This window comes from Monodon monoceros, unplaced genomic scaffold, assembly GCF_005190385.1.
Source record: "Monodon monoceros isolate NGI ecotype Baffin Bay Population unplaced genomic scaffold, NGI_Narwhal_1 Super_Scaffold_12, whole genome shotgun sequence".
NCBI lineage: Eukaryota > Metazoa > Chordata > Mammalia > Artiodactyla > Monodontidae > Monodon > Monodon monoceros.
In genome coordinates this window covers 159,917,803-159,943,323 of record NW_021703768.1, presented here as the reverse complement: position 1 = coordinate 159,943,323, position 25,521 = coordinate 159,917,803, and the positions used below count along the sequence as shown (strand labels likewise).

The window sequence follows — 25,521 nt, the reverse complement described above, 5'->3', positions numbered from 1 at the left end:
CTCTTTTAAGGAAGAAAAAGATATAAAGCCAATCATTAAAGATGAAAAAGGTATGATTTAATTTACATGGCAGGGAGCCATCTACGGATCCCTTATTTTGGGAGGGAGGGGCCTGCAAGTATCCACAATTTGGATACAGTAGTTGGTTTTATTATGGATTACTGGAATTAATCATCTAATGGTATCTTGAGAGACTAGTTTTAAATGTTGATGAGCTTCTGTATTTTATGCCTTTGTTGTGATTATTGCTAATGGAATAGTGAAAGTCCTATTACAGGACAGGTCCACCTATGGAATAATAGAATTTTAGAAAATGCTGTCTTGGTTGAGAGCTGATCATTGAAGCCATTTCAGTTTGTAACTGACAAGACGTGATGATTCCTCGAGTAAGAAAACCCAGTTTCTGTGATCCAGATTTTTCGTCTTCTGTCCAGTTTGTTGGCGGTAATTAAATTCTTGACTCAGAGGAGTCGAGACTGGATTTAATCAGGGTTTAAGAGAGGGCTACATCTTAGGAGGAGTGGTCGAGCTTACTGTTATGCCTTGAGGTAAAGCATAATCATCTCCCTCCTGCTTCAGGTCGAATCAGCAGTAGTTCTGGAAGGAATCTGTGGGTCAGTGGACTGTCTTCCACAACTCGAGCGACAGATCTGAAGAACCTTTTCAGCAAATATGGAAAGGTACACTCCCTTTGACCTTCTGTCATTGTGCCTTGATTTGGCATTAAAATATAATAAATTTAAGAGTTTAGAAACTTCATACTCGCTGTTAATTGTATTGGTTCTTGTTTCTGGTTGGGGGAAAACAAACAAACAAGAACCAAAACTCCAAGGTGGGGGACCCAGCCAGTGGTGGGTAGTAAGCCTTGTTTCCTGGTTGAGAGTGGATAGCAGGCAGAGTAGACAGCTTGTAGAACGCTGCTCAGAGAAGGTATGTAAAAGCTACAGTCTACATGTCCCTGCTGTGCTTCCAACTTCTCTTGAACAAACTATCTTTTAGCCAATACAAAACTTGAAGCTGACATGATGAGGTTTATTCCCTTAACAGTAAGTGAAGAGTTGGTCTCCGTGTATCGTCTGCCATCTAAAGTATATAGTTTGAGAATTGGAACAGGACAGTGGCTTAAAAATGAATCAACTGGGGACTTCCCTGGCAGTCCAGTGGTTAGGACTCCATCGCTTTCACTGCTGGGGGCGTGGGTTTGATCCCTGGCTGGGGAACTAAGATCCCACAAGCCACGTGACCAAAAATTAAAAAAAAAGTTAATTAAAAAAATTTTTTTTAAATATATCAACTGATATATTGGTCACGGGAGCAGGAGGAAAGTAATACAGTTCAGGAAGCCTTCTGAGGAACATTTAAGAATGATCCTGTTGTCTTGGAACTAGGTAGTGAAATAGTCTTATCAGAAGCCGTAACGACTGCCCTGGTCTGCTGGGGGCCTGTGGGGAGTGACCCTCGGGAGAGAAGTAGGCGAGGTACCGCTCAGCGGCAGCAAGTTGCAGGGATTCCAGGCAGAGGTTTGGCATCTGTGTCATCCTGGCTGCCCAGGTCATTCCTTGGCTCAGGTCCTTGTTCCCCAATTAAGTGTTAGTGAAGGGGTTAGGGAATGAGCAGACAGGACCCAGAAGAAGCATTCCAAAGGGTGTAGAACACTATTAAGTCCTAACCTATTCACTCACTTATTTAGAATCAGGCACTGATTGTAAAGCCAAAGCAAACAGATACAAGGGCATTGACATCATAGATCTTACATTGGTGGAAGATCGCGTAAGAAATAAATACATAACAACGTGTTATGATAAGTATATTGAAGATTACAGTGTGCCATCAGTGTGTGGTAGGAAGGCCTAATTTAGATTTGGGAAGTAGGTTCAGCAGTCATCGCTGAGGAAGTGACATTTAGGCCAAGGGCTGCGTGATTAGTTTGCCTGGCCCTCGGAGCTCAGCTCTGGACCAGAGCAACAGGACCTAGGAAGGCCCCACAGCGGGACAAGGCTCTGGAAGTGGATGAGCAGACAAAGGCTTCTGTGAGGAGCTTGATAGCAGGGGACGGGAAGCAGGGAAAGGGCACAGACAGGAACATGGGAGCTTTTTGTGGTATCTGCTCTCACTTAGGTTTATCTGTCATCGGAAGTGATGCCCTTATAAGGATAATGTTTGATGGAAAGGTCAAATGACCCCTTGATTAGCTCAGCCCTCTCATTGAGGAGAGGGAAGTAGGCAAAGCTTCGTCTCTGATATGGGAACTGACATCTGTATCCATCTCAGCAGAGGCTCTGGCCCTGTATGGGGTGCTTTGGACAGATCGGGGCTTTCTTCAGGCAGAAGTGCAAATGTCAAGGTCTGCAGGGATCCTAGGGAGCATGTATCCCTCTCACCATCTCACAGTTGGGTACACTGAGGTCCAGAGAGAGGAGAGCACTTGTTCACGTTGACCCACTGAGTTCAGAGGAGGTCACAGCCAGAAGCCATGGCTCCTGTGTCTCAGGCTTTTTGTATATCACAACTCTCACGTCTTTGAATGTCCTCTGGGAACGTTTACACTTAACGGAAGCACTGGTATGGTAGGGTTTAAATCTGTGCTCTTGCTCTGTGTTTTGTATATGTCCTGTTTCTTCTTGGATTCCTTGTACCTGATTGCTTTTTTCTTTTTGATATGGACCATTTTTAAAGTCTTCATTGAATTTGTTACTGTATTGTTTCTGTTTTATGTTTTGGTTTTTTGGCTGCGAGGCATGTGGGATTTTAGCTCCCTGACCAGGGATCGAACCCACACCCCCGAATTGGAAGGTGAAGTCTTTTTTTAAAACATTTTAAAATTTTTAAATGTTTTAAAATTTATTTTTGGCTGTGTTGTGTCTTCGTTGCTGCGCGTGGGCTTTTCTCTAGTTGTGGCAAGTGGGGGCTACTCTTCATTGTGGTGTGTGGGCTTATTGTGGTGGCTTCTCTTGTTGCAGAGCACAGGCTCTAGGTGCGCAGGCTTCAGTAGTTGCAGCACGCGGGCTTAGTTGCTCCGCGGCTTGTGGGATCTTCTCAGACCAGCAATCAAATCTGTGTCCCCGGCGTTGGCAGGTGGATTCTTAACCACGGAGCCAGCAGGGGAGTCCCTGCAAGGCGAAGTCTTAACCACTGGACTGCCAGGGAAGTCCCTGTTTATCTGCTTGATTTTGCATTGCATAGTTTTTTTTATGATTTGTGCCTTACTAGCTATATCTAGTCTATGTAACTAGTTTCTATTTTAGTTCCTTGAGGTGTAAACTTGGGTTGTTTATTGGAGATTTTTCTTGTTTCTTGATGTAGGCATTTATTTCTGTGAACTTTCCCCTTAGATTGCTTTTGCTGCATCTCATAAATTTTGGTATGTTGTATTTCCAGGTTCATTTGTCTCGAGGTGTTGTTTGATTTATCACAGTCTATCTCCTAGTGACTTTATACCAGTTCCCAAGTAGTATGAGAGCCTTACAGCAGTGCACTGCCATTTTCCCCTCCAGCCTTTGTGACGTTATCTTACGTTTTACTTCTATTTAACAAAGCACACGGTGCATTATTGGCTTTTTTTTGGTGAGTTGCTTTGTTTTTTAAGAAAAGTGGGTTTTTAGTTACTCGCGTGTATTTACCATTTTGGGGTGCTCTTTTCTTCCTTTTTGTTTGTCCACGTTCCCCCTGGATATTGTTTTCCTTCCTCCTTAAACGTGTCTTGTAGTGCAGCATTGTGGACGGTGAATTCTCATGGCATATGCATGCCTGAGAAAGCTGTTGCTTTGCCTTTGTCTTGCTGGGTATAGAATTCAAGGTTGGCTGCTCTCCTCCAGGTGGCGCAGCCACTCTGCTCCTTCTCGCTTGCGTCCTCTCCAGCCAGCCGGCTGTCATTCTCACCTTTGCTCCTTAGTGTCCGTGCGTCTTGTCTTCCTCTGGCTGCCTTCACGATTTCTCTTTACCACCGGTTAAGTTTGCTGCTGCTGCGCTTTGGTTTCGTTGGCGAAGTTTTTTTCCTGTGCTCCGTGCCCATGAGGACATATTGCTGTTGCTCTGGTTCGTTTTGTTTTTTCTGTCTTTTTTCTCAGTTTCATTTCAAATGGTTTTTCTTACTACCTCTTCAAGTTCCCTTATTTTTTCTTTTGTCATGTCTGTCCTCAGGCCCATCTGGTGTAGTCATTTTCAGAAATTCGGTTTGGGTATTTTTAAACATCTTCCATGTGCTTACCTGACATGTTCAGTTGTTGCTCTGCCTTCTGGAACGTACAGGATACGGCCCTCCTTGTTCACTAGTTCTGTCATTGTGACATTTCTATTGACTTTGTCCTTTTCTGTGCTAGAGCCCTGTTTTCCTGCTCCTTGGCTAGCTAGCCTCGTTGTCTTTGATGCCACGTGATAACTTTCACCTTGTTGGGTGCTGGTCCTTCCTGTGTCCCCATAAATGTCTTTGCGTGTTTGCTGGGTCACAGTTCAGTCACTTGCTCCTTCTGAGGCTTGTTGTTAGGCTTCACCAGTCAGGCTAGGGCAGCCTTTAACTCTGGCCAGCTTTGTCCACTCCTGAGGCTGGACCCTTCTGAGTACTCAGTCTCATGTCCCCGGGAGTTACAGGCTCTTCCATTCTGGCTGGTGGGGTCACTCCAGTAACAGTGAACCGTTTATGGTCCTGAGTGAGCCCAGGGGATTGTTCCCTCTGCCCGTTACTGGTGGGTGTCTGTCTAGCCTGGGTGGTCACCTCACACAAGTGCACGGTTGTGGGCAGCCCTCTCCTCTGTGGTATTCTGATTGCTTGCTGCCTTCATCTCCTCTGACTCTGAGCTCTGTCTGTTCAGGGATGCTGCCCCTCACTCCCTCCTCCCTGTTGCTGGCTGGAACTTCTAGGTGGTGTGCCAGGGCAGTCATAGGAGACACCCCTCGGGCGTTACCCCCTTGCAGGGCTCGCCATCCTATCGGCCTGCTGTCCAGTGTCTGAAAACCCTTGTTGCCCACATTTCCTCCGGGTTTTTAGTTTCAGGCGGCAGGAGGGTAACTGCTTGGTACTCTATCCTGGCTGGAAGCGGAAGCCCTCTCTGCATCACGTCAGAGCTGTTCTCAGCCCGGACCTGCACGAATTGGGGTGCATTTCTGAGTCAGCATCCCCGTAGCTTTCCATGGGAACAGTCGAATTGGAGAAAAAGGTCTGAGTGGGAAGGACTTTTGATTAATTAACAGGTCGTGGTTAATGAAGTCTAACTGTCTTTAGCTTTTCTTGTTCGTATTTTGTCACTGTGAGGGCTAATCTTAGAAGCAGTTGTATTTTGATAGGTCAGGATTTATTAGAATCACTTTAATAACTTGTTACGAAGAACAACAATTTCCAGAGCAGTAAAAACAAGTGGAAATGATTCTGATGGTCAGTTAACTGCTAGCACTTCTTGATACGTAGTGTGGTTATTTGCATGAGAAAATAAGAGTACCCTTTTCTCACAAAGGTTGTTGGAGCCAAAGTGGTGACCAATGCCCGCAGTCCCGGGGCCCGGTGCTACGGGTTTGTCACCATGTCAACGTCTGATGAGGCCACAAAGTGTATCAGCCATCTCCACAGAACTGAGCTTCATGGAAGAATGATCTCTGTTGAGAAGGTGAGGCTGTTCTTGCTGCTGTAACTCACAGAGCTCGCAGGCCAGAAGACCTGGTCCCTAACCTGTTTCTGTCTGTGTTGTATTTTAGGCCAAAAACGAACCTGCTGGGAAAAAGCTGTCTGACAGAAAAGAATGTGACGTGAAGAAGGAAAAATTGTCTAATGTTGACAGACATCATTCTGTGGAGATCAAAGTTGAAAAGTAAAGTGCTTTTTTAAAACCTTTCTCTTCAGAGGAGGGCAGGTGGCAGCCACAGGGTCACCAGCTCCTTATTTACATCTTGGGTGGTTTTTGGCATTTTGCTGCCGCTTAGTATTTATGTCCAAGCAAGTTAGTAATCTGTTGAAAAGATAACACAGACTGAAAGATGTTTGAACAACACGGGTTTGAACTGCTCAGGTCCGCTCACACGGGCAGTTTTTTTCAGGAGTAAATACTACAGTACTACAGGTGCAGAGTTGGTTGAACCTGCAGGTGTGGAACCGCAGATAGGGAGAGCCGATTATGAAGTTACATGTGGATTTTCGACTGTGGAGGGTCGGCACCCCAATCCCCATGCTTTTCAAGGGTCAGCTGTATTTTTACTTCATTCTTGACGTTCTGAGCTCTTGCATGGCCTCTCAAACCTTGGAATCATTTCCTGGTCCACATTGATCCTTGTGCATCTTGTATTTTATCACAGCAACTGCAGAAGCCCAGGTTTGCAAAGACAGTTTCATCCAAAGGAATGTAGCCTGATCTAATATCGAAACGAGTGACCACAAGTTAGTAGTTCACGTGTTATCTGGCAGATAGTATTTCTTTGTTTCCCTCAGAAATTTAAAATATCCCAGGGCAGTTGTGAGTTCACCCATCCTGGTGTACCTTGGCACCATAGTTTGGGAACCACAGGTCTGAGAGACTACCTTTATAAAGGAGGTGATTTGCATCTTTAATCAAGGTGAAAACAGGGACAGATCATTCAAAAGCAAGCATTCCCTATTGATACTTTTATCAAAATTGTCGGTTTATCTTTTTTGAGAAGGTAGACTTTGTTGATGGGCTTGACAGGGTGCTATTCTCAGAATGCACAGTTTATGTTGAGTTTGTATTGTCAGCACAGGTTATTTTCATTTCTAGGTCCACTCACACCCTAAAAATTGAATCTTGCTGAGAATGTCAGTCTCACTGTAATTCAGTTTTTCTGTTTTGTTTTTTTTTTAACGTAAGAAAATTTATAGTTAAATAAACATGACTATGGGCATTACATTCATAAGTTAAACTTGGTTTTTGTTTTTGTTTTTGTTTTTGTTTTCTGCGGTATGCGGGCCTTTCACTGTTGTGGCCTCTCCCGTTGCGGAGCACAGGCTCCGGACGCGCAGGCTAAGCGGCCATGGATCACGGGCCCAGCCGCTCCGCGGCATGTAGGATCTTCCCGGACCAGGGCACGAATCCGTGTCCCCTGCATCGGCAGGCGGACTCTCAACCACTGCGCCATCAGGGAAGCCCTAAACTTGGTTTTTAAAGATGTACTTATCCATCTTCGTTGTAGCCAAATTGGAATTTGTAAACCTAGGAGAAATGCATGTCAGATTAGCTTTTTCGTATTTAGGGGTGAGATCGTAATTTTATTGGCAACTTCTCCAAAGAGACACATCCTGTTGGTAGTGCTAAAAACCTGTACTGGGGGAACATGGGGAGCTCTTGGGAGTTCTTGGTATTCTTAGCACCTCGAGATACATTTCATATGTTGATTTTCTGATCACAAAAGTGAGATATGTTTATGGGGAAAGGAAGGGGGTGTAATCACTAGTTAGCGTGTGTGGTTTCCACAGCCCCTGGAACGATGCTGTGAGGTCTGTGCTCTGTGTGGAAGGAGAGACAGCTCAGAAAGGAGCAGCGCCGGGCCTGAGGCGAGCAGGGGTGGCTAACCCCCAGCGCAGGGCTGCTTAACTGGGTGATGAGCTTAAAATGAAACCAAACTGCTTTCAAGTGGTTTGTGTAGGAGGCTGAGCATTTTAAAGTCGTTTTAAATCTTATTCTCTTCTTCAGTGAACACCCTCATTTGACCTTTTGTGGGTTTTTTTTTTTTGGCTGCATTGGGTCTTCGTTGCTGCGTGGGCTTTCTCCAGTTGCGGAGAGCGGGGGCTACCCTTTGTTGTGGTGTGTGGGTTTCTCATTGCGGTGGCTTCTCTTATTGCGGAGCACAGGCTCTAGGCGCGCGGGCTTCGGTAGTTGTGGCACATGGGCTCAGTAGTTATGGCTCACAGGCTCTAGAGCTCAAGGCTCAGTAGTTGTGGCGCACGGGCTTACTTGCTCCGCGGCATGTGGGATCTTCTTGGATCAGGGCTCGAACCTGTGTCCCCTGCATTGGCAGGGGGATTCTTAACCACTGCGCCACTGAGGATGTCCCTGACCTTTCGTTTTGAAGAATTTCTAGGTTTGGTAGTCAGCTTAAGTGACATAGAGAAGATTTTCCTAAAGAGGTTGCTTATCTTGGATGAGTTTTTATGTAATTGCCATTTGGAAAACACACACAGATGTCAAGCATAATCCCACTACCCAGGGCTGACACTTTTGGTATCTATTCCTCTGGTCTTTTTTTCCCTATGTATATATTTTTTAGAAATTGCTTTTTAGGGAATTCCCTGGCAGTCTAGTGGTTAGGACTCTGTGCTTTCACTGCCGAGGGCCCAGGTTCAAACGCTGGTTGGGGAATTAAGATCTATAAGCTGCATGGCGCAGCAAAAAAAAAAAGAAAGAAATTGGTTTTTAACTTAATTAGTGTTATCAAGAAGTCCATTTGTGTCTAGGAGGTGCCGTGTGAGTCCAGAACAAGTAGGAAGGGTCTCCTTTCAAGACATTTTGTAAGGCTACTGGGAGGGAGAGGGTGCTGCCCCGGAACAGTGGAAAAGGCACGTCAGAGATGGTTCCTGGGGTTTATTTGCAGTCAGGTAGTGAGTGGAAGCAGTCTCTAATCTGTCAGAAGAGAACTGGGTAAATAACAGTGGGCTGTGGTGCAGCAGTCGAAAGGACCCAGATCTGTGCATGTGTCCACACAGCCCAACCAGCAGGGCATGCGGTGAAAGGCATTGTAGAGCAGCACACGAGGACTATCTCACCGTGTCAGTCTTAAGAAACCTAGAGCATCACTGTAGGGCATCATGGTTACGGGAATATGCAAGTGAAGCCAGGAGAGGTGGAGCCACACAATTGACAGTAAAGGCACTGGTGGTGGCTGTCACAGGGATGGAGACTGTCACAGGGGTGGCTGTGTCCAGAGTGTTTTGTGTTGTAAAGGGAAAGCAGTATGTTACAAACATTTACAGTTTTCAGTTCTGATAGACACCATCAGTTATTATTTTGTTTCATTTTGAAATTGAATATTTCTCAAAATAGATACAGTTTTAAAGCTTCATGCTGTGGAAGTTTAGGAGGGAGGAAGTGTGAGCTGAGGGGCATCTGGGAGAGGTTTCCTCGGCCATCCCAAGCTCTGCCTGGGTGGTGGGAAGAGAGGGCAGGTGGTGCTTGTTAGCGGACCCCATAGGGCCTGGATTTCCCATCCTGGACCCTGGCACGCAATGGGCATTTTGCAAGTGTGGAGTTTAACTCCGGGGACCAGCAGCCGTAGGGAATGTGGGAGACACATTTGAATGGCAGCGACGATTTGTTTGACTGCTTAGCATGAAACTGCCTTCAGTTGAAATGGCACCAGCAGTTTCCATATTTGCTGGCACCTCACGTGCCATTTTGCCTCCCCCAAAGCGTGCAGAAATTACCAGGTGCGGTGGGGGGATGGTCTGGGTGGGGGGCCCAGGGCTTCCTGCAGCAGGCACTGCCCCTCCTTGTACTGTACCTCCATTCTGTTTTATACTCTGCTTTTTGGAAAAAGTGTTTTTCCCTATAAAACTTAAAAGTAATATTCTACACATACAAGATGAAACATTTGAAGTTAGTTTTTAACAAGCTTTCCTGTATAATTGGAGTGTTTCTCATGTCTGCTTCTGGGCCTGCTTACACACTGGTACATCTGGCATTTTGGGGAGACACCCCACGAGCCTGTAGTTTCATCCGGCATGTTTTTAGATGTGGCAGGTAACTTAAGTGGGAAGGGGCTGTATCTAAAGAGGGTATTATCATTACCACAGTTTTCAAATAATTTTTTCCCTCCAACTGGCAGCGGGCGGGTTTGCTTTGTGTGGAAGTCTGAGTGTGAGCTACTCCTGTGAGAATCTCAGGACCTCAAGTGTGATCACCATGTTTCTAAACAGAACTGTAATTAAGAAGGAAGAGAAGATGGAGAAGAAGGAGGAAAGAAAACCTGAAAACATTAAAAAGGAAGAAAAAGATGAAGATGAGCTGAAACCAGGAGCAGCCAATCGGTCCCGAGTCACCAGATCAGGTGATGAGAGTCTGTGGAGTGTTCACGAGAAGCGGCGAGGGCGGCAAGCGGGTTGCATGGAGTGAGGGCCCAGCAGGCTTGGTGCCTTTTGCTGAGCTGTTCTGTGTGCAGGAAGCTCTTAGAGGACAGCCTCCGGTGATGAAATGGCCAAAAGGGGTTTCTCCACATCAGAAATCTGTAGCTTTTCTGGTCGGGATCTGTGTTTATTGGTGGCTCAGTGACCTGGGTGTTGGCTTTTCCTGAGTCTCCGGTAGAATAGAATGTGGGATTTGCAAGAGCGAGGTGTCCTGGTTCCTGTGACTAATTCCATGCAGTTCTGCACGTATGTCATCGAGTTTTTCCTGCATTTGTGTTAAAACCAGATATAGTAAAAAAAAAAAAAAAAAAAGAAAGAAAAAAATGTAGAGAAAACTAAAACCTCAGAGCATCTATACCCATTATAAAAGTTTATTGTGCAGTGCACCTTCAGGTTTGCATGAGACTCCACAGAAAGTTTCGTGGGGAAAAGTGAAGCCAGTGCGCTCCCCCCCCCACACACACATGCCCTCCACCCCCTTTAAAACAAACAACCCAACCATCTGGAACCTTGGAATTTGGTACGGCACATTACAAGTTACATCTCAAGTGTTTGGAGTAATTTACCAGCAGTCTCGAGCACCGTGTTTTTAAAATGTTCCTTCAGTATTGTAAATCTCTGTAAATCAGTAATTGTTCCGGTGGTTAGAGCCTGCTTACTGTTTCATTGAGGGGAAAATCAGTTTGGAACCTTTATTGCAGTAGATGAATGAGGAGAGCCCACCTGTCTCGCGGGGCCCTCCAAGCTGGCAGGCCGTGTCTGTCTCAGCACAGGGGCCTGGGTTCTGCAGAGCTCTCCAGAACCTGTGGGAGGAATGCACGTCGAAGTGCATGATCCCTGGAGCCACTGGGGTTTAGTGTGGGGGTGAAGGAGGCCCGAGTGTGGGACGTGTTTGTGCCCACGTTGCAGAATGCAGTTTAATTCCCGTTTGCGCTGTAAGGTGTGAACAGATCACACCACTTCATTCCAGACGAGCAAAGGCCTGTTGGGGTGCCCCGTCCACCTCAGACCTGCTATTGCCATGTGGGCGTCAGTGACCTCACGTCACAGAGGGGAGAGAGATGGGGCGCCAAGGCTCCAGAGCTTATCAGCAGTCACTGGAGGGCGTGTCCAGAGCCCCCGGTTGGTGGGGCTGCTGCCTGCGGTCAGGAGCTGGGGGAGTCAGCATGATTTTGTAAGTGGCTGTGTTTTCTCCTGAAGGAAGCAGAGGCATGGAACGAACAGTTGTGATGGATAAATCGAAAGGGGAGCCTGTCATTAGTGTGAAAACCACAAGCAGGTCAAAGGAGAGAGTAAGTATCGCTTCTGCCCTCTCAAGTCCAGCTGGTTCTGATGGTGGTTTAACAACCACTCTGATTTGCAGTATAAGAACAACGTTGTTTCACTTTTGAAGTGTTAAGAAAAAGAACTCAAAAGGCGTATTAACTATTTAGAGTATATGTACAGGCACGAACTAGGTTCTGAAACTTATTTCAAAACAATACTTAACTGTGTTTGCTCCCCATAAATGTGTTGACCCTTTGCCGGTCCTGTTAGGTTATAGGTTATACTGTTTTCTAGAAGGAGAATTGATTCACAAGTTGGATGGAATGGGCAAGACCCAGGGTTTGTCAAGTTGGAAGGCAGGTTCTACTCTTTGGTTAATCTAATAGTACTTTATTTATTTTCTTTAGTTTTTCTAGTCTCCTATTAAATTAACCAAAAAGAAAAGTAGAGTCCACCCTAAAACTGTCTTCCATGTTATGGAAGCTCCATCGCTTCTGTGGGCCATGCTGCTGGACAAGCTAGTTGCTTGTCCATTTTGCTTCTTCTACTCTGGAAAACAAAACCCTCTGCATCCAGCTGAAGGTTCTAACTAAAAGGTTAATGAGGAGAGTAATGCTGTGTTAGTGAGTGCAGAGCTAACAGTATTCATCCAAGAACACTTTGTGGTCTTGAGACTTAATTTTGAAATGAACATTTGGGTTCTATAAAGCAGCAGTTCCTAATGCTGTTTTTCCTCTGGGCTATAGGAAAATCATAAAAAACAGAGAAATCTAGAGAAGAAAACCCAAAAAGGCCTATAATTTTACCACCCAAATAACTCTGATGTTAAAAAAGTAATAACGGCAGGCCTGATTAGAACATACACGTAGTATAGAAAGATACAAGGTAAGCGAAGCAGAAGCCTGTGCTCTGCATGGGCTCCCCTCAAAGGGCATTAAACATGCAGCACATGTGTCTGCACTCTGAAACACCATGGGGAAAGGGTCTTCCCATAACTTGGCTGCTGTACACCTCTTTGTATGTGATGTCTTGGAGAGCTTTATGTATTGAGACATAGAGTTCTGCTTTTTCTACTTTTAAAAAAATGTTTTTAAAATTTGAAATAATTACAGATTCACAGGAAATTGAGGCCCAGGAACCCGTCACCTGGTTTCATCCAGTGGTTCCATCTCGTGTAACTGTGTAGCACAGTCACAGAGCCAGGAGGGTGGCATAGGGGGTGTGAACAGTGCTAGGACATTTTGTCACCTGTGTAGATTTGTGTCCCATCACCACAGTCCAGATGCAGAACTAGTCCATCAGCACAAAGATCTCCTCCTTGGTATCCCTTTATTGTCACACCCACCCCACCAGCCCATCCCCAGCGCCGGGAAACCTCTAACCTCTCTTACATCACCAGCATGTTGTCGTTGTGAGGAAGTGTATAAATGGAATCATGCAACCATGACCTTGAGATTGGCCTTTTCTCTCAACGTGATGTCCCTGAAATCCATCCAGGTGGTGGTGTGTGTCCTTTTCCTTGTAAAGCTCGTATCATTTCAGCTTACGGATGCACCTTGATCATTTTTACCCAGTCCCCTGGTGACGGACATTTGGTTGTTTCCACATCCCCTATTGAAAATGGCTGTAGTGCAACATTTGCGTGCGCGCCTCTTGGCGTTGTTGGTCCAAAGCCGCCAGGATGTTGTTCATTGTGATAGATACTATCAGAGTGCCCTTCAGAAAGGTTATGGAGGATACTTAGGTTCACTGACTGTGTAGCGTGTGCTGGGCTGCTAGGAAGTGGCCGAGGCCAGGCTTGAACTTGGAGTCGGATTCGGCACCTCCACTGCCATGCTGGCCTTCCCAGAAGATCACATCCGTACCTCGGAACATAGGGCATCTGCCCTTCCTCACTCCAGCCTGCAGTGTGTGTGATCAGACTCTCAACTCTGCCCATCTTGAGGGTAATGGCGATGTTTTGGGTTGCAGATCTGTCCCTGTAATGAGGGTGTCCTCTGTGTCCCCCTCCTTTGTCTTTAATTGATATTTTTGCCCCTTAGTGAGCGAATTAAGAAAATAAGCTGAGGAGCTTTTGAATAGTGTCTCCCAGGCCCCCCTTCCCTGGAGATTCTGAGGTGGCGGGTCTGCAGGAGGCCCTGGGTTCTGAGCTACATAAAAACTTCCTGGGAGAGTCTGCTTGTGGCCAGTTTGGGAGTCCCAGCCTTTGAGAGCCTCAGAAATGGGTATTGGCTGTCATTGTTTCCTGCCTTCTCCCAGAAATGTAAGAGCATAAAGTTGCCCACTGGTACTTTCTGCCTTACTGGCAGTGCTGTTTTACATTCAAGTGCCTTTGGTTGGTTCTGTTTTGAGGCCACCTGCCTGATGCCTGAGCCAATAGCTGAGAAGTGAAAAACGCAGCCCCTCCTCCAGCTGTCTGTCTAGACAGCTGCTTCGACAGCTTCCCCAGTGAACGAAGGGGTCGCTGAGGGCATCGAGTGCACATGCCCTGTGCCTCTGGGGAGCCTTGTTTTGCTTTAGATAATGCAGAGCGCTTGGCTCTGCTGCTGCAGAAAAACTGCTGAGGTTTCACCCCACCTTTTCTCTGCCATTAATGCCCTTTGAAAGCAAGACTCTAGCAGCGTAACTCAGATGGCGGTGTGAGGCGGCCTGTGTTGGGGCCTCCCTGTAAACTACATGGGATTGAAGGATCTTAGTCTAGTCCAGATGTGCATACTCCACTTGCGTCGTGCATCTGTTGTCAGCATTTTCCTAACATTAATAAACCAATTTTGGTAAACAGAGCTCAAAGAGTCAGGATCGCAAATCGGAAAGCAAAGAGAAGAGAGACATCTTGTCCTTTGACAAAATCAAAGAGCAAAGGGAACGAGAGCGCCAGAGGCAGCGGGAACGGGAAATCCGAGAGACAGAGAGGCGGCGGTGAGTGGGGGCCGAGCAAGGCCAGCGGGTCCGTGGTCTCCTCTTGGGAGGGTTGCTCTTCCTCCTAAGCGAGTCGCCTGTGTGGCTGTGGCTCACTGGCCTCCTAGTGTGTTTCCTCTGAGAGCAAAAGGCGGGGGCGTTCACACTGGCCCATGGTAGTCCCGTGACATTTCATCAGAGCCTGTTTCTGCTCAGCAGCATCTCCTCTGGCTGAAGTTGCACCCTGGACCAGGTAGCAAGTGGACCCACACTGCCTATGGCTTTGGTAGAAGGGTCTCCAGGGTTGAGGCCTCAGTTTTCGCCGCCAAACCCTTCCACGTGAATTAGATCAACATGGAAGCCCAGGAACAGGCTGGCCTGTTTGAGCTGTGATTCACATCTTTGCTCCTGAGACGTCTGCATTTCGTGGCGTTTTCAGGCAGCAGCGGTCCCACAGCGATTCTGTGCCCCTTTGCTGAGGAGATGGTTTGTTGAAGCAGGCTTGTCATTTCCATTTTCGCTTTCTGCCATTTCACACCAGGTTGTCTAGAGCTCCCTTGTCATTTTCCCTCAAACATCACCCAGTGAAGTTGTGATGCTGCAGTGTTTGGGAAACTTTCTTGAGCTAAAGCAGATCATGTAGAAACTTCTCCAGTTTGCTTTTCCAAAACTGTGATTTCAGCCTCTGCATATGGGGTTTAGCAAGTAAAAATTTCTTGATCATTTGGAGATGTTTTGCTTCCAGCTGGCTTGCCCTTGGTTTGGACCCTTCCCAGGCACCGTGGGAGGGTGTGAAGAGAGCAGAACGGGTTTCCCCAGTCCCGGCTCAGCTCCTGGTGTGCGGTGGCTGATAAATGAGACCACTGACCCCTTCGCTGGTGACTGGCCTTCTCCTGTCCCCACACCCTCTTAGGTCCCTTCAAAATGACGTGCTTATTAAAAATACAGCCTTGGGCTTCCCTGGTGGCGCAGTGGTTGAGAGTCCGCCTGCTGATGCAGGGGACGCGGGTTTGTGCCCCAGTCCGGGAAGATCCCACATGCCGCGGAGCGGCTGGGCCCGTGAGCCATGGCCGCTGAGCCTGCGCGTCCGGAGCCTGTGCTCCGCAACGGGAGAGGCCACAACAGTGAGAGGCCCGCGTACCGCAAAAAAAAAAAAAAAAAAAAATACAGCCTTGTAGAGGGGAGGGGTGACAAAAAGACAGTGTTGATTGTCCCTCTTCAGGGAAAGCTACTGTCATCCGTATCTCCAGGGTTTTCTCCGTGCCCAGCAGCTTCAGAGTGGCAATTATCCTTTGCATTTCTTACTTTCCTGATCTTTATTTAGCTATGGCTTTGTTTTGGTGCTCTTTGAGCCAGGTCCTCCTGGTCTGGACCTGAAGCTCTGTGTCTGCTCGTCATCACCCCCTCCCTCCCAGCTCACCCCAGCTTTGCTGTTTGGAGAAAGGGAAAGTGTGGAGATTGGGGTTTCTGGCCGATGGAGCAGCTTAGGGAGCCGGTTAGTGCCTGCCGCCTAGTAGCTGGCAGGGGGCAGCCAGGCCTGGGGCGAGCCAGTTCCCATCCGGGAGCTGGAAGGTTCCAGACTCCTTCGGAGGACGACGTCTTGATGGCCGGACACCACCACGTCGGGAAGTCAGGGCTGCCTTCCTGTGTTCCCCCAGAGAGCGTGAGCAGCGTGAGAGGGAGCAGCGCCTCGACGCCCTCCACGAGGGGAAGGAGAAGGCTCGGCTGCAGCGGGAGCGCCTGCAGCTCGAGCGCCAGCGGCAGCGGTTGGAGCGGGAGCGGCTGGAACGGGAGCGGCTGGAACGGGAGCGCGAGCGCGTGGAGCGGGAGCGCCGGAAGGAGCAGGAGCGCATCCAGCGGGAGCGCGAGGAGCTGCGGCACCAGCAGGAGCAGTTGCGCTACGAGCAGGAGCGGCGGTCGGTGCTCAGGAGGCCCTACGACGTTGGGCGGTAAGGCCCCTGGCCCGGAGCGGGGGGACGGGGCGCTTCCCCTGACGTTGAAAGAGCCACCCCGCTCCTGTCCACCTTAGCGTAGGGAGTCGGAGGTGTTTCAGACAGAATCTGGGCCTCTGGACGCTTGGGCAGGGCTCCTTGCTGCCACCTCTGTGGCCAATGCAGCGTTTTTTTCCCCACCCGAGTTATTCTTCAGAGAATCTTGATTGTTGCCACTTGCTGAAGGGTTTGATGCTTTCGCCTAGGCCATCCCGTTATTCGCACTGTGGCTCCTGGTGGAGCATGACCACTGTCTAGTGGGTAGGAGACAACCAAGCATGCGTTACGCCGCATTCGCTGCCGTCTCCGTCAGCCTCGTGTGTCCTCCTAGAGGGAGAGGCTGGGTGCTGTGGAGAAGGAGATTGCCTTCCCACTCAGAAAGTAGGTTTATTGCTCTCCAGCTTCTCTGAGCGGCTTAATTGATGGTCACCCATCACCCCACCACCTGTGAGCCTAATTTTCTGGTAAAAATCAGGAAGAAGATAATTGGATACCATCCCGAGTTGTATATCGTTTGCCATCACCCGATCTAATTCCCTTTGCTTCTGCAAAAGCTCAGAGGGAGGTTCAGGTTAGCATAGCAGATGAGGAGGTGAGAACGTGGTGACTCGGAACCTCATTCCAGGAGAATCAAAGATTTCATTGCACTTGCATCTGAGCTCATGTGGGGATCAAGGTATTAACAGCCTTGTGACACAATTAGCTCACAGCGGTTCTTTTTTCAGGATTGTTAGATGAGAATGCCAGTATGCCTTTTGGCAGTTTGGGGGATTTTAATTTATCAAATCAAAGCGATAATGATTGAATGTTTAGATTTTAGCCCTGTGGGACATTTTAAATGATACTGGGTCTGGAGAGAGAGCTCCCCTCCCCACTTCTGCCCTTTTTCTTTTTATTCTCATTCTCTTTCATAAATGAAATTTGCATTCTTTTTAAAATAAAAAAACAGGCGAGATGACGCCTATTGGCCAGAGGGAAAGCGCATGGCCATGGAGGACAGATACCGCCCAGACTTCCCTCGGCCCGATCACCGTTTCCACGACTTTGACCACCGTGACCGGGGCCAGTACCAGGAGCACGTGGCTGACAGGTCAGTGCCCCGCCCCACTCCTGCAGCAGGGATAGGTCTCCGTCTGTTCTCTTAATGTCTGGTGCACTCGTGAGGTTCCTAGTGTGTGCCTCTGACCGTCACATGTGGGATTTAGAAACAGACCTTGAGCAGGACGTTGGGATCGGTGGTCGTGTACGGCATCCTGGCTTTGTCTAGGGGGAAGGCACCTCGGAGCATGTTTCATGCACTGTCCTCTTAGGACAGACGGGCCCTGGGCAGGACCTGAACCTCGGCTTCCCCCATGCTCAGCTCTCTTGGGGGTGGCCCCGGGCTCTGGGTTTCACAGCTCCCTGTGGGGTGTCCACGGCCACACTTCCTCCCTGTCCCTCCCACTGGCACAAGCTGCTCTGGAGAATCGGGCTTTGAGGAGGGTGTGGCCCGGCCTCCTTGTTCACACAGATGAGAAAGCAGTTTAGAGAAAGGCCATGACCCGCCTGAGCCATCTGCAGGGGTCACCGACTGGCATGGGGTTGTGCCAGCCCACGTGAAGAGAGCTGACTGCGGAATGTGGCAGAGGTCCTGTTAGGCCTACTTTGTGTTTCGAGGTTCTGGGTGGGTTATTTTTCTTTTGCCAGTGCCTTTTTAATGAAGACTATATCTCGTTTTTTAGAAAAGCAGCCCTCGATTTTTCCAGTTTAAGAATTCTCTCTTTAGGTTTCTCATCATGCTCCCCTGAGCTGCATATCCTTGAGCTGTTTCCCTGCTCATTAGCTCTGGGAAGGAAGAGTGGGGGGTGGGGTGGGGGGTAGGGTAGGTGAAGACAGGCTGAGAAGCTGCTCGTTTAATTAATTATGGCTGGAATTGGTTTCAGATGTGGCGTGAGTCATGTGTGTTGGGTCGGACTAGAGGTTAGGGACCTGCCGAAGCTTATTACCTGACTTGTCATCAGGCCACAGATAAAATTATAGGCATTAGCTTCATGGTGTGGGTCTCTACTTCTGAGACCCCTCTAAAGGATTTTAGTTCAGTAAAACCTTCGTTCCCACCTTCTTAGGATCCCACTTCACTCCTACCCCCAGAGAAAGCTGCGAGGCAGTTTTTTTTCAGGCCAGTAAATTACAGTTCTCATGTGGTAAAAGGGGATAAGTACTCTAATTGTGGCACTCTTCTGTGTGGTCTGCAGCAGTGTTGTATAGAGCCATCAGCTGCCTTTGGAATGAGACATTTCTTTTTTGCAGGAGGGAAGGTTCAAGGTCAGTGATGGGAGAGCGAGATGGGCAGGTGAGTAAAAGCCAGATAGCAGGCCAGGGGCGTGCCTGCTTCTGTGGGGTGGGCGGGGCGTGGAGATGTCAGTTCTGGCCGGTGAGTAGATGTGCACAGAAATGATTGGTTAGTGAGTGTGTGTTTTGTATTTTATTTATTTATTTATTTATTTATTTATTTATTTTATTTTTTTGTCTGCATTGGGTCTTCATTGCTGTGAAGTAGCGGGGGCTACTCTTCATTGCGGTGCGCGGGCTTCTCATTGCGGTGGCTTCTCTTGTTGTGGAGCATGGGCTCTAGGCACGCGGGCTTCAGTAGTTATGGTGCGTGGGCTCAGTAGCTGTGGCTCGCAGGCTCTAGAACGCAGGCTCAGTAGTTGTGGCACACAGGCTTAGTTGCTCCACAGCATGTGGGATCTTCCCGGACCAGGGCTCGAACCCATGTCCCATGCATTAGCAGGCAGATTCTTAACCACTGCGCCACTAGGGAAGTCTCGAGTCTGGAGTCTGTGTTTTTTAACACAGGTAGGGCTTGTTTTTCGTTTTATTCAGTAGAAACTAATTGAAGAGATACTTGGTTGCCTACATGTTTGGAGTGCCTTGAGTCTAGGCACTGTGGGATGCCCCAGCGGGGGCTTAGCAGCCTGGTAGGGGGTCATTTAGGTCATGTTTTGGGGCATTCCTCTGTGTCGGCTACTGGGATGGGTCTCCGTGTCTGATAGTCTGCAGGTTCCCTGTGAGAGGTGCCTAGGGTGTCAGCTCAGAGAACAGAGGAGGCCTCCACGAGAAAGGTGGGGGACAGCATCAAAATCATGGCTTTTTAAAATAGGGGTGTGGGTTTTGAGAGAGTGCTATATTCTCTCTTGCTCCCCAGGTGTGCTGGCTTCCTGAGCACTGACTTGGTTGGCCAGGGGTACTAATCCGTTCCTGCCTTCAGTACTTGCCTCCAGGCCTCCACAGTAGTATAAACAGAGAGGGCTCTGAGGGTGCTGGCCTGCCCTAGGGATGTGGGGAGGGCCCTCCTGTCTCCAGCAAGGAGCAGGTGCCCTGACTCTTCAGGGAAGGCGGGTCTGAGTGACTCTTCTCAGTGGACCCCGAAGCATGGGGCTCTCCACGCTCATGGGTGGGAGGGCCCGCTGCTGGCCCTTCGTGTGGCACCAGTGATGGAGCTTTAGCGGCGCTTGGGGTTCTTAAGGAGGGGGTCAGGAAGTGCCCGAAGGGGCCTGGGCAGGTCCTCGTGGGTGGCTGGGGTACTGAGCCACACCCCAGCGCGCTGAGGCAGGGTCTGCAGGTTTCCGAGACCCAGAAGGTAGGCCTGCCGTGAGCTTGTCTGGGAGCCATGTGACTGGAGTTGCCCTGTCCCTCTTGTGCCTTCCAGCACTACTCAGACGACCGCCATGGCCACGGAGGACCACCAGAGCGCCATGGCCGCGACTCCCGAGACGGCTGGGGTGGCTACGGCTCCGACAAGAGGATGAGCGAGGGCCGGGGGCTGCCTCCTCCCCCCAGGTTAGCGGGCAGGCCACAGAGGGGCTGGGCATCACTGTCCTCACCGGGTGACAGGTTGGCTTCTCTGAAAGTGAACTGGGCATGTGTACCTGCCAGGTCACCTGGAGCAGCTCCTCCTGGCCCTGTGTGGGCTCTGCCTGCTGAAGGCGGCAGCCCTGAAGCCGTCTAAGGCTTGTCCCCATCAGTAGTAGAGAAGCTTTACCCCATCCCACCCCTGAAGTTGTCTTTAGGTGTTTGTAAGGCCGGTGTCATGGCTACCACAAGTTTCTGCTGCACCTCTAGGTGGGTTTTCGGGTGTTGATCAAAGACTGGAGTGCCAGTGTGACGGATGAGAGTGTTCTTTCCTGAGCGACCTACTTAGCACTGGGTCGTTTCTTGTCGTTTAGTCCTATTTGCGTTAAGTTTAAATGGGCGAGCTCCTGCACTGACAACAGGCTGCACTGTGCAGCGTCACCGTGTGACTGGGGGGCTGTCACCTGAGACCATAGGCGTTGCACGCACTGAGGTGCACTCACCCTTGCAGACAGGTGTGGGGGGTCTGCTGGCTTCCTGGTCCTGGGCCTCGGAGTGGTGGTCACCGGCGGGCAGTGCCCTCGTCCTTCCACACCCAGCCTGGGGCCAGGAGGCTTTCCTGTAGGCCTCCAGGGGCTGTTGGCACCTGCACGTGGGTACCGTGTTTGGATTTTCATCTCCCGGGGTTTCTGCCTGAAACCGTTTTTAAACAGCTTTTTTGAGATATAATTCACATGCTGTGCGGTTCACTCATTTAAAGTGTGCAATTTGATGGCTTTCAGTTAATTCATAGAGCTGTGCATCCATCACCACAATCCATTTCAGAGCATTTGTATCACCCCCAAAAGAAACCCCCATTAGCAGTCACTCCCCATCCCCCTGGCAACCACTAACCCACTTTCTTTCCCTGTGGATTTGCCTGTTCTGGATGTTTCACATGAGTTGGAATCACACAGTGTGTTGTGTTGCCTTTTATGTCTGGCTTCGCTCACTGAGCATCGTGTTCTCAAGGTGCATCCTTGTTGTAGCGAGTGTCAGTGCTTCATCCCTTTTCAAGGCTGATTAATATTCCAGTATGTGGATGGACCACATTTTGTTTATCCATTCATTAGTTGATGGACACTTTGGTGGTTTCCACTTCGGGGCTGTTAGGGAATCATGCTGCTAAGAACACTGGTGTATGAGTTTCCGTGTTAACGCATGTTTACCGGTCTCTTGGTTAGACACCTCGGAGTGGAATCTCTGGGTCATACGGTCGCTCTGTGTTTAAGCTTTTAAGGAACCACTACACTGTTCTCCAACGAGGCTGCACCATTTTACATTCCCACCAGCCCAGTGTGAGAATCCCTGTTTCTGCACACCTTCACCAACACTCGTCCTTGTCTTTTAGATAATAGCCGTCCTGATGAGGGTGAGGTGGTTGTGAAGGTAGCTGTGCTGAACACCTACTTGTGTGCTTACTGGCCAAGTGTGTATCTTTGGGGAAGTGTCTGTTGCCATTCTTTGCCCACTTCTCTCAGAAACCCTTGACAGTGGGGCACGAGCCCCCAGAGCCCCCATGTCACAGCCTCACGTTAGAGGCACAGTGGGACCATTGTGTATCTGCCTTTCGTTTTGGCAAAGGGGTGGCCGTGACTGGGCGGAGCACAGCCAGAGGCTGGAGGAGCATCAGGAGCGCGCCTGGCCGGGCACAGTGGATGCGGGCACGGCGGGCCGGGAGCACTTGCGGTGGCAAGGTATGGGTTCACCCCTGCCTGCGGGTCGGGGGGGCCTCCCGGGGAGGGACAGCCACAGTCCCAGCATGCTCCAGAGGGCCAGCTTTTCCAGGGCTTCCAAGTGCAGACTCTTTCTTCTCTTCCAGGTGGTGAGAGGGGCCTGTCTGGGCCCTCGGGGCCAGGGCATGTGGCAAGTCGGGGTGGAATATCGGGGTAAGAAGTACTGTCCGCGGATAAAATTGATTTGTTCCCACTTCTCACTTCCTCTCCCTTTCTGCATGCTTGATCCACTTTCGGGGTCGAATGCTTTGAGAACAAACCCCCAAAGCAGCTCTTGGCAACTTATGCAGCTAACGCTCTTCCCCGGAATGCGACCCGTGGTTATGATTTTCCTCACCTGGAAAAAGCCAAGGGGCTCTAAAGGCCACAGAGCCCTATGCTGCAACGTGACACAGTGAGAACACAGGTGCTTCCGGGGCCAAACGTGTGCCTTTGTTCCTAGGCGAGGCGGCTTTGCACACGGTGGGCACGCCCAGGCTCACGTGGTGCCCTCCGGAGGCCTCGAGGGTGGAGGAGTGGCCGGCCAGGACCGGGGCAGCAGAGGTCCGCACCCCGCCCCCCACCCATACCCCCACTTCACCCGCCGCTACTAGAGCCCACCCACCCCGCGTGTCCTGGTAGGCAGGCAGACGTACTGTCGAGTCTATTAGCCAGAGTTACCTTGAACTTGTGGAATCTTTTAAGAAACAGAAGCAAATCCTGCCACCGTGTTGTAGCTTAATACAATGTGAATCCACTTATTTTTTCTTTTTTTTAAAATAAATGTGTTCTTGTTCTGCCATTTGTAAGACAAGGTTTCTGTTAACGAGGCATTCCATTTTCCGTTAATAAAAGTTTATGGTTCGCAGCTGTGTGTGTGTCTCAGTGATGACAGCAGAGAGCAGTGTCAGCCCTCGGCGGCACCGCTTTTGTTTGGGTAGCAGAGGCCGGCTCGTGTTCTTGAATTCTCACAGCTCTCAATGAAGTGGGGCTGTGCACCTCCCCATCTTACAGGTGAGGAAATGGCTGCGGGGTCAGATCATTTGTCCAGAGTCCGAGAGCTTGTAGGTGGCAGAGCTGGGATGGGAATTAGGAATTCTTCCCTGAGGGGAGGTGTGTGTGCATCGGGGGGCCCTGGGACCAGCACTTCACCTCTTCTGCTGGGGTGCCTGGGGGTGTCCAGCCAGTGGTGGTGTGCGGTTTGGGGGCCTGGCTGAGGGCTGGGGATGGGGCAGACCCTGCCTGGTGTGAGCCCAGCTATATCCCATCCGCCTGTTTTTCTGGAAATGCAAATTCATAGGTGAAATCTCATTTGTGATTATAAGCAGCAGCAATCTTCTTCATTAAAGACCCCTGTCTGGCCACAGGGGCCATCTCTGTTCCTCTGGAAGGATCATGGCTGCCCACGCAGAGCTGATGTCGGGACACGGAATGGGTGACTGCAGGCTTGCTGGGGCAGGAGAAGGGCCCAGCCCATCTCATGAATGAGGTGGCCTGGTGGCCACAAGACTGATCTGGGACCTGTGCAGGGCCTGGGGTCAAGAGGGACGCTGGTTTCCCGCAAATCTCAGCCCTGGACCAGCGTGGTCTGGATTGGCATGTGAAGAGTTAACCCATGTGCCGCCTGCTGGCAACCTGATTCCCTCCCTCCCCTCTGTAACTAGGACAGCCACCCCACAGGCCCCAGAACAATTGCCAATTCTCCTGGAGTTCCCTGTGTTCCTGCTGGGGTGTTTAGTTTGAAAAGAGCAATCTGAAAACCCTGCCCAGCTTGCTGAGGAAGCCCGAGCATGAAAGGCAGGCTGGCGCTGGCCCTCGAGTCCTGTCTGCTTGAATTGCCCAAATAAACACCTCATGCGCTTCCTTCACCGCAGGGGCTTTTAGAGCCATTTTCCAATGACAGGTTGACAGGACGACGTCTCCATGGTGCAGTCCGGGCCAGTGTGGCATGTTTTCTCCTGCATGGAGAGCTTCATCTCCCCACCCCGCAAGCTAGTCTAGAAATTGGGGTCCGAGTGTCCCAAGTTGGCCAAGAGAAGCCAGATTCGACTTGGGGTTGAGGGTGAGACCGGCTGTCAGATCTTGTCACAAGATAGGAGCACGTCCTGAAGCGCAGAGCCAGGACTTGACCAGGGCACTGCCGCCCAGCTGGCCCGAGGGGACCCCGGGAAGCGTGAAGAGTGTGGGCCAGTCCCCCCGGACAGCCTGTGGGGAGAGACAAGCCCTTTCCTCATTAGCTGGGCCTAACACCAGTCTCTGTTTTACATGGATACATAGGACAACATTGATTGGCCACGGCTGCCGTAACTACGCACGACAGACTGGGTGATATAAACAAGGGAAATTTATCCTCTCCCAGTTCTGGAGGCCAGGAGTGCTTGATCAGGTGTCAGCAGGGCTAGTTCCTTCTGAGGCTGGGGGGTGGGGGTGGGGGCGGAGGGTAGGGAGGGGGATCTGTTCTAGGCCCTTTCCCAAACTCTGGTGGCAGCTGGCAGTCTTTGGCATCCCTTGACTTGTACGTCCATCACCCCGTCTCTACCTCCTTCACCCAGCCTTCTCCCTGTGTGTGTGTGTGTCTGCGTCTGAATTTCAGACTGGATTTAGGGCCCACCCTACTGACCTCATTTGAACTTGATTACCTCTGTACAGGCCTTGTCTTCAAATACAGTCACATCCCAAGGTCCTGGGGGCCAGGACCTCAACATGTGAATTTGGAGGGGGGACACAGTTTACAGTTTTCATACATACAGATTTTTCAGGAGTGCAACTTCTGGATAAATTGAGGGAAAACGGCTTGTCATTTAGTCCAGAACCTTACCAAGAGTTGTTCACCGTTTCTGTGAACAGACCTGCGGGGTCTAAACACCTCCCCTGCTGCTTCTGTCTGAGATGAAACGTCTGAATAGACCCATGCGTCTGAGCACTTCATCTTGTCCATGATATAACCGGGGCTTGTGCCCCAGCGTTGACAGGCTAAATTAGATAGCACTTATCAGACATTATTTTCTTTTTATTTCTTCTGCTTGTATCTGATAGAGCATCATATGGTTGGGTTGCTGGTTGTTTTTTGTTTTTTTAACTGTCATTAGGTTATATTCAGATTTTTATTTCAGGAGAGAAAAGGGAGGTGGAAGAAAAGATTTGTTATAAAAAGTATCTGCTAATGGACACTTGGGTGGTTTCCACCTTTTGGCTCCTATGAATCATGCTGCTATAAAGACAAGTTTGCCTGTAGGTCTTTGCACAGCTGTTTTCTATTCTCCTGGGTGTATACCTGGGAGTGAAATTCCTGGCTTATATGGTAATTCTATGTTTAACTTTTGAGGAACCACCAGGCTGTTTTCCACAGCGGCTGCCCCATCTTACATTCCCACCAGCCCTGCACGAGGGTTCCAAGTGTCTCTACATCTTCACCAACACTTGTCTTCTGGGTGTGTTTGTTTTCTTAAGTAATAGCCATCCTAATGGGTGTGTAGTAGTATGGATAAACAAATTGTGGTCCAACCATACAGTGGAATATTAGCCTTCAAAAGGAAGGAGATTCTGACACCTGCTACAACAGGGATGAACCTTGACATGGTGCTCAGTGAGAGAAACCAGAAACAAGGACAAATACTGATTCCATTCATAGGAGGTCCCTAGAGGAGTCACATCCATAGAGACAGCAGGTAGATGGTGGGGGCTGGGGGAGGGTATGGGGAGTCAGTGTTCAATGGGGACAGAG

The 25,521-nt window shown here is 49.6% G+C and overlaps 1 protein-coding gene across 1 annotated transcript in view; it reads left to right on the top strand.

Moving 5' to 3' along the window:
- SAFB2 (scaffold attachment factor B2) overlaps positions 1 to 22,665 on the top strand; it is a 33,440-nt gene extending 10,775 nt beyond the window's left edge. The window contains exons 8-21 of the mRNA XM_029216272.1: positions 1 to 50; positions 580 to 680; positions 5,448 to 5,597; positions 5,686 to 5,798; positions 9,848 to 9,978; positions 11,255 to 11,346; positions 14,103 to 14,239; positions 15,877 to 16,167; positions 17,159 to 17,299; positions 18,499 to 18,541; positions 19,901 to 20,031; positions 21,667 to 21,779; positions 21,905 to 21,971; positions 22,261 to 22,665. Coding sequence (XP_029072105.1) covers positions 1 to 50; positions 580 to 680; positions 5,448 to 5,597; positions 5,686 to 5,798; positions 9,848 to 9,978; positions 11,255 to 11,346; positions 14,103 to 14,239; positions 15,877 to 16,167; positions 17,159 to 17,299; positions 18,499 to 18,541; positions 19,901 to 20,031; positions 21,667 to 21,779; positions 21,905 to 21,971; positions 22,261 to 22,411 — 1,711 coding nt within the window. The 3' untranslated portion in view covers positions 22,412 to 22,665. The remainder of the gene's footprint in view (positions 51 to 579; positions 681 to 5,447; positions 5,598 to 5,685; positions 5,799 to 9,847; positions 9,979 to 11,254; positions 11,347 to 14,102; positions 14,240 to 15,876; positions 16,168 to 17,158; positions 17,300 to 18,498; positions 18,542 to 19,900; positions 20,032 to 21,666; positions 21,780 to 21,904; positions 21,972 to 22,260) is intronic.
- The last annotated feature ends 2,856 nt before the right edge of the window (positions 22,666 to 25,521 follow it).